The 8,051-nt window shown below is 55.5% G+C and overlaps 1 protein-coding gene across 5 annotated transcripts in view; it reads right to left on the bottom strand.

The window, feature by feature from the left end:
- Positions 1-956: 956 nt before the first annotated feature.
- The window catches only part of ZNF76 (zinc finger protein 76), a 30,066-nt gene continuing 22,971 nt past the window's right edge, over positions 957-8,051 (bottom strand). For 4 of the 5 annotated variants that reach the window (XM_061399042.1, XM_061399041.1, XM_061399044.1 and 1 more), the window contains 8 exons: positions 7,966-8,041; positions 7,298-7,423; positions 7,007-7,186; positions 5,979-6,212; positions 5,721-5,884; positions 4,855-5,019; positions 3,983-4,096; positions 957-1,820 (listed from right to left, as the gene is read on the bottom strand). In XM_061399042.1, the coding sequence (XP_061255026.1) occupies positions 1,716-1,820; positions 3,983-4,096; positions 4,855-5,019; positions 5,721-5,884; positions 5,979-6,212; positions 7,007-7,186; positions 7,298-7,423; positions 7,966-8,041 (1,164 nt within the window). In that variant the 3' untranslated portion in view covers positions 957-1,715. The remainder of the gene's footprint in view (positions 1,821-3,982; positions 4,097-4,854; positions 5,020-5,720; positions 5,885-5,978; positions 6,213-7,006; positions 7,187-7,297; positions 7,424-7,965; positions 8,042-8,051) is intronic. The other variant, XM_061399043.1, reaches the window with a different exon arrangement.

Here is an 8,051-nt window from a genome sequence, read left to right as displayed (position 1 = left end):
AGCAGGAGGGTGGGGACCCAGCGCCCTCCACATCAGTGCTTCTGTTTCTTTAGACTCAGTACCTATGAGGGCTGGCGCATACTCCTGCCACTAAGAGTCGCCTTGGATGTTGAAGGTAACTGAAGCACCCCTACTTGGGGGCATGCCCCAGCACCTGTCCTTCCAAGGAGCAGGTGCAAAAGAGAGTTTGCTAGGCATCCTAGGAGAGGATGCCTGTGTTGGGGGAGAGGGGGCACATCTGTGACAGTGGACAAGAGAGGAAAAGAGACACCTCCACCTACGTCTGCAATGCTCCGAAGCAGGAGGGGTCAAAGCCACGAGTTCTCCCCACCACCTCCCTCTCCTGCATTCTGCCTTCCCGCCAGGGCTGGTTTGGTCCTACCACATACTTTTCAGAAGACTCCAACTGTGTCTTCAGACTTCCACAGCATAGTCCCAGACACCTAGGTGGGTACCCCCAGAGCTGGGTATCGAAGCTGGCACTTTAGCACCAGGGCAGCAGAGCCATCAGAGATTTTGGTGCCTTGGCAAGGGTACCCCCAGTCCCTGGGGCTTTGCTCACTTGGAGCAGTGGACTGTGTGCTATGTGTAGAGAAGCGGTTGGGTCTGGAGGGGCTGTGATGATGTATCACAAGGCAAGGTAGAAGAGAACAGACTTCCTCCAGTCAAGTCATCTTGAGGCTTGAGATCCAACCAGAGCCTGGGAGCAGTGGTCACACTGGCCTTGTTTGGCTGCCCGGAGCCCACCTGCTCAGCTGCGGGCAGGAAGCCACTGGCAACTCCTTGGGGCTTCTCACATTAGGGCTTCCTTCCCCAGGACTCCTGGCAGGGCAGGCCCTCCAGTCCGACACTAAGGCTGAGTGAGGTCTGTGCCTGGGATACAGGACCAAGAGCCTGATTTGACCAGCCCTGGCACCAGGGCCCAAAGCTGAAAGGAGGGAGGAAAGACCCAGGTGGAAACTTGGAACTTTTATTAAATACTCATTCACTCATTTGCCACCACCATCCAGAGCAGGAAAAAAAATTATCAAAATGGAATTAAAAAAAATAAAACAAATTACACCCAATCCCCAGTATGTACAAGGTTGTTCCTGGCCTCTCTGCCACAGCTGTGGAGAGGCTGGGGAGCAGCTGGGGTGGGCGTGGGGCTGGGCACCTTTCTCCAGCCACGGGCCCCTGAGCAACTCTGACTGTGGTGGCAGAAAGTCCCTACTGCCAAGGGGCCAGACACCTCGACTGGCCTCTGGGGAGGTGTTTATTGCTGGGAGGGGCAGGGCTGGGCCCACTCTGCCCCTACTGGGCGGAAGAGCTGTCTGACTGCTCCCAGAGTGGGCAATGACCAGTTGGGAGTAGAGGACCAGTCCCAGAGCAGCCCCAATCGCCACCTGAGAAAGGGGATGGACCGAGGCCAGGACAGGTGTTTTCCAGAGAGAGAGGGTGCTGAGCTGATTCTGGGGGGAGGACACCCCAGTGCAGCCTGCTGATCAAACTTGTCCTCCTTAGCTCCTGAGGATGACGCACTCCCCCGACTCCAGCTGCCTGGCCCTCCTTGGGGGCAGGGCTCCTGTGCCCTTCAGGCCATTTTCCTGCTGCCTTCTTGCCCCAGAGACCTTTGTGGCCACCTGCACGTCAGCCACAGCCTGGGCCCTTGGAGGCAAGGATGCCTGTGCAGCCTGGCACATCCTCCAACATGGTGTGGGACGCAGCCCTCGGGCTCAGCAGCTGCTCTCCGACTCTGCAGTCTCCAGGGTCGCCGCCCCCCGCTGCATGGCAGCAGTGGCCACGCTGATGGCCTCCTCCAAGGTCTGTTGCGCCTCCAGCTGTGGAGAAGGAAGGAGAGAGTGAGACCCTCCCTCCCAGGTCCCAGTGGTAGGGTATGTGGTCTACTATTTTGAATGTCCTCCGCCCACCCAGTGTCACACACACCTGAGCACTCAGTAGGGCCCCAGGAAACAGCAAGTTCACTGATAGAACCCTATTAGGCTAGGTATGGTGAGGAGCCATGGAACGGTTCAGGGTCAGACAGAGCAGCTTGCTCATAGAAGGGGAATGGCGGGCTGGAATAATCATCGGACCTAACAGAAGCAGAATATATTAAGAAGAAGTGGCAAGAATACACAGAAGAACTGTACGAAAAAGACCTTCACGACCCAAATAATCACGATGGTGTGATCACTCACCTAGAGCCAGACATCCTGGAATGCGAAGTCAAGTGGGCCTTAGAAAGCATCACTACGAACAAAGCTAGTGGAGGTGATGGAATTCCAGTTGAGCTATTCCAAATCCTGAAAGATGATGCTCGGAAAGTGCCACACTCAATATGCCAGCAAATTTGGAACACTCAGCAGTGGCCACAGGACTGGAAAAGGTCAGTTTTCATTCCAATTCCAAAGAAAGGCAATGCCAAAGAATGCTCAAACTACCGCACAATTGCACTCATCTCACACGCTAGTAAAGTAATGCTCAAAATTCTCCAAGCAGGCTCCAGCAATACGTGAACCGTGAACTTCCAGATGTTCAAGCTGGTTTTAGAAAAGGCAGAGCAACCAGAGACCAAATTGCCAACATGCGCTGGATCATCGAAAAAGCAAGAGAATTCCAGAAAAAACATCTACTTCTGCTTTATTGACTATGCCAAAGCCTTTGACTGTGTGGATCACAATGAACAGTGGAAAATTCTTCAAGAGATGGGAATACCAGACCACCTGATCTGCCTCTTGAGAAATCTGTATGCAGGTCAGGAAGCAACAGTTAGAACTGGACATGGAACAACAGACTGGTTCCAAATAGGAAAAGGAGTACATCAAGTCTGTATATTGTCACTCTGCTTATTTCACTTATATGCAGAGTACATCATGAGAAATCCTGGGCTGGAAGAAGCACAAGCTGGAATCAAGACTGCTGGGAGAAATATCAACCTCAGATATGCAGATGACACCACCTTTATGGCAGAAAGTGAAGAGGAACTAAAAAGCCTCTTGATGAAAGTGAAAGAGGAGAGTGAAAAAGCTGGCTTAAAGCTCAACATTCAGAAAACTAAGATCATGGCATCCAGTCCCATCACTTCATGGGAAACAGATGGGGAAACAGTGGAAAGTGTCAGACTTTATTTTTTTGGGCTCCAAAATCACTGCAGATGGTGACTGCAGCCATGAAATTAAAAGACGCTTACTCCTTGGAAGGAAAGTTATGACCAACCTAGAGAGCATATTCAAAAGCAGAGACATTACTTTGCCAACAAAGGTCCGTCTAGTCAAGGCTATGGTTTTTCCTGTGGTCATGTATGGATGTGAGAGTTGGGCTGTGAAGAAGGCTGAGTGCCGAAGAATTGATGCTTTTGAACTGTGGTGCTGGAGAAGACTCTTGAGAGTCCCTTGGACTGCAAGGAGATCCAACCAGTCCATTCTGAAGGAGATCAGCCCTGGGATTTCTTTGGAAGGAATGATGCTAAGGCTGAAACTCCAGTACTTTGGCCACCTCATGTGAAGAGCTGACTCATTGGAAAAGACTCTGATGCTGGGAGGAATTGGGGGCAGGAGGAGAAGGGGACGACAGAGGATGAGATGGCTGGATGGCATCACTGACTCGATGGACGTGAGTCTGAGTGAACTCCGGGAGTTGGTGATGGACAGGGAGGCCTGGCGTGCTGCGATTCATGGGGTCACAAAGAGTCGGACACGACTGAGCGACTGAACTGAACTGACTCAGCCCCCTTATTTTCCAGATGAAGGAACAGGGACACGAAGAAATGAAGAGTTGAGACTGCAAGGCAGAATGCCATGAAAGTTACCGTGAAGGTCAGAAGGGGCTCCCCACCCTGCCTCAGTGAAGGAAGAGCCTGGGCCCGAGACAGGTGTGTGGCTGCAGGCAGAAAGGGATTTGTCCTCTGAAATGGGCACCTTCAGACCCGAATGCTGTCCTCTTCCCTCCACCGAGTTCCCCTGCCCTTCGTGCTTCTTTCTGCAGCCACCAGTCTCCTCACCTGCACCGCAATGTGGGTTCCGTTGGCTGTGGCCAGTAGTGCCACCTGTTGATGATGAAGGGATGCTACACTTGAGTCCTCAGCCACCACAGTCCCAGAGGTGATGATCGTGACCTGAAACATATATTAAGAACGAGATTTTCCAACCTACTTACATTATTCTCTCAACCCCCAATCCAAAAAAATCCCTTCAAGCAAGGTGGCTGGGAACAACTCAGAAGGAAATGAATAAAATCATTATGAGTCAGATTAATGAGCTAGCTTGGGGCTCAGAGCTAAGTGGGGATTGTGGCGGTGGTGGTTTAGTCGCTAAGTTGTGTCCAACTTGAGACCCCATGCGCTATAACCCACCAGGCTTCTCCTTCCATGGAATTTTCCAGGCAAGAACACTGGAGTGGGTTGCTATTTCCTTCTCCAGGGGATCTTCCCAACCCAGGAATTGAACCTGGGTCTCCTGCATTGCAGGCGGATTCTTCTACTGACTGAGCTACCAGGGAAGCTCTAAGTGGGGGCTGTATGTTTCTTTAACTTACAGCCAACTTAATTTATGAATTTTGAGCCACAGAAGGACAGAGATGTAAAAGGCCCCACAGGTAATTTAATACCCTCATTTGAAAATGGACTAAAGCTCATGGAAAAGTAACATGCAACATGCCTACGGCAGCAAGCAAACTGTCTCTTGACTCTCAGATCAATGCTTGTCAACAAAGGAGAGTTGCTGATGACCCAGAGTTGTAGGGAAGACGCTTTATCTGTGGGAATCTTGGTCCTCCTAAGAAGGCTGGACTAATTTAGCCCGCACTTTTTAAGGCCTGTCGCACAGAAAGGAAGGACAAGAGAGGAAGAACCCCAAGCAAGCGGCCTGGTCGTACGGGCTGCGTCTGGGTGCCGTCGGCGCTGACCATGGCGACTGTGTGGGCGCCAGAGGTGGCGAGGGTGTCGTCGTGACTGGGGATGGCGAGGGTGGTGCTGCCATGCTGGGTCACCATACTGATGGCGCTCCCCAGGGCCTGCAGGTCTTCTGGGGACAGGCTGACCTGCCAATGGGAAGGAGGAAGATGAGCCAGGAGTGGAGGGGAGGGTTGTCTGAAAGCCCCCAGGCAGATGAGCCTGCTCTCTCAGGTTTGCTTATCGGTAGACTAGAGGATCAGCTTCTTGTCACAGGGTGGAGGGATCAGGACAAGCAAGTGAAACAGGCCCTGGCTGCAAAGAGAGGCTACACTGGAAGAAATCTGCTGACCACGTCTATTCACCACCACTTTGCCTCAGGGCTCTGTTCCATGCAATTCAGGGTCTCTACCCAATTTCACCCTCGTCATCAACTCTGAAAGTTACAGGTGCACTTGACACTGAGCGTGCAGACAGAGGCCGGGTTATGCTGCTGGCGCGAAAGCCCAGGCTTGCAGAGGCCACACCGTGCTCTGGCCCATACACCAACATGCCTCTCTGGAGGAGGACATCCAAGTGTTTCACTCAGGCAAACAGGACCTGTCAGCCTTCAAGTAAAAAGGGAAACTACTAGCTATGCTCCAGAAGCCCCAGAGACTGAGTTGGACGCACGAGCAGGCGGCCTGTGTTACAGGGAGTTGGGAGCCTCGGCCTCAGCTCTTGAGATCCAGAAGGGTGAAAAAGAGAACCTGGGTGAAGATGGGGCTGTTAGAACCTGGTGCTCCCCAGAGAGGGAGGGAGGGGCTACCAGCCAGAGGGGCCCACCCCACCCCTCGCCCCCGGCCTGTACCTGCTGGGCACCATCCTGAGTGATCAGAGCCACCTGGGGGGCCCCGTCCTCCTCGGTCACCATAGCCACTTGGGTAGGGAGGTCATCGCCCTCTTCCTTCACCTCTGACACGTAAGCAATGTGGGGACGCTTGGGTGGCGGGCTCTCCTCGGCTGCAGATGCAGCTGGGAAAGGAGAGCCAAGGCTGACACCTGCCCCCAGGTGGTCATGGGGAGACCTGGCTTGTCCCCACTCTCACCTCCTGCCCACGCCCCTCACCCTCGAGCTGCTGCTGCTCGTAAAGGGCCTGCTCGCTCTCCTCTGTGGCCTCCAGCTCGCCATGGGCGCTGCGCTTGTGCATGGCCAGGGTGGAGGTCTGCCGGTAGGTCTTGCCGCAGGTGCTGCAGGTGTAGGGCTTGCAGTGTGTGTGCACCACGTGGTGCTTATACAGGCTTGAGTACTCGGTGAAGCGCTTCCCGCAGCCTGGCACGGTGCAAACGTATGGCTTCTCCCCTGGGGACACTGGGCTGTGAGGGGGGTGGGACCTGGGGCTGGCAAGGGGGAAACTAAGGGAGCAGGAGTGAGGGACAGGGTTGGTGAAGAGAGAGCCAGAGGGAGGAAGAGGGACTGGGATCTGGGACTCTGAAGGGACAGAGCTGGGGAAGATGGCCAGCGGCAGAGACAGAGGAAGTGAGTGTGGGACCACGGGGCCTGCAGACAAGGGGGAGAGAAGACAGGGGGGTGGGCAAGGCTGAGGCTAGTGAAGGGGCTGGTGAGGGGCACCAGGGCCTTGTGAACAGAAGCAGCAGGAGACAGAGAGGGATGACTGACGGGGACGTGCCAGGTATGACGGCAGAGGGAGGGGACGCGTGCGTCCAAGAGATGACAGAAGCTAGACAGGGACGTAACACTGGGGTGGGTGAGGATACACGGGAGTCACATGGACAGTGGACGACGTGAGGAGCTGAAGACATTCCACTCTGCTCTCTCCCCATTGTGCCTGACCCTGGCCTTTATCTGGGAGCTCCGCTGGAGGGGGCGGATTTCAGGTGGGTGCAGATGGGGGCAGGGGGCTGACAAGGCCAGCAGTGCCCATCAGATCAGCCCCAACTGGTAATGGAGGAACTGCTCGCTCACTGCAAGTGAAAGAGCGGTTCTGGGGGCACAGCTGGAACCTCGGGACCCTGTGCCCCGCCCGCGGACCAGCCTGCAACGACCCTCTGTTGAGAAGGTGTCTCAGGTCAGAAGCCTTTGGTAGAGGGGCTGGGGCCTCAGAGGGGGAGGCCCGCGCATGCCAGCCGGCCCACCTGTGTGGATGCGCACGTGATTCTTGTAGTTGGTGGCGCTGGTGAAGCCACGGCCACAGTGGGGCTCGGGGCAGGTGTAGGGCCGCTCGCCTGTGTGGGTGCGCACATGTACCTTGCGGATGTTAGATGTAGTGAAGGAGCGGCCACAGCCCTCGAAGGGGCACCGGAAGGGGCGTTCACCTGTGGAGACCCACGTGTGAGGGCGGCTCAGCAAGGGGTCCCGCAGAGCGGGGTGAGCCCCAGGCTTGGGGCCAGGCCCTAACTGGGCTGGGCGGGCAGGGCCCGGCCTACCAGTGTGGGTCCGGACGTGCTTCTGCAAGTCTCCTGAGGTCTTGAAGGCCTTGCTGCACAGCTCCTCTGGGCACTTGTATGGCTTCTCACCAGTGTGGGTGCGCATGTGGCTCTTCAGCCCATATCCTGTCCCGGGGGAAGGGGAGGGGTGAGAAAAGCACTGGGTGGGGCCTCATCTTTAGCATCTGCCTTCCTAAGGCAGAGGCGCTCTCCCTTAAGGTGTGCCCCGTGAGGCTCCGGGCCTCCTTTGGCACAAAGCGCCCGTGTCTGCCTCCGTCCTGCCGCTGTCTGGGCACAGAAGTGGGGCTGCGGCAGCGGTTCCTGCTCCCTGCCCTGTCCAGGGCCAGCTGGCACCATTCCAGAACCCGTGGAAGAGGAGACCCAGAGAACCTATGACCTCAGGGCCTCAACTGAGGGAAAATGAAGTCCAGAGGGAGGCAAGCCCTCCAACCACTGGCACCCCCCACTGGTCTGTGTCAGGGTTGCTTCTTGCCTCCATGACAGGTTTCCTGCAGTGATAGTGCCCTGCAGCTGGAGCACTGAGACAGCAGTTTCTTCCGGAAGGCAGCCTGGTGCTTGGCTCCCTTGAGGGAACATTCAGAGCTAATCTAGGGCCCTTTACCCTCAACTGGAAGCAGTCCACCTTGGTCTCCATCCAGGTAGGTTACCTGTGGCAAAGGCCTTTCCACAGCTGGGGAAATCACACCTGTATGGTCGGTCACCGGTATGAGCTCTCTCGTGCACCTGTGAGGAC

Source organism: Bos javanicus, chromosome 23 (assembly GCF_032452875.1).
Source record: "Bos javanicus breed banteng chromosome 23, ARS-OSU_banteng_1.0, whole genome shotgun sequence".
In the NCBI taxonomy this organism is placed as follows: Eukaryota; Metazoa; Chordata; class Mammalia; order Artiodactyla; family Bovidae; genus Bos; species Bos javanicus.
Note: the sequence above shows the minus strand (reverse complement) of the source record. Positions and strands in the feature narration are given on the sequence as shown.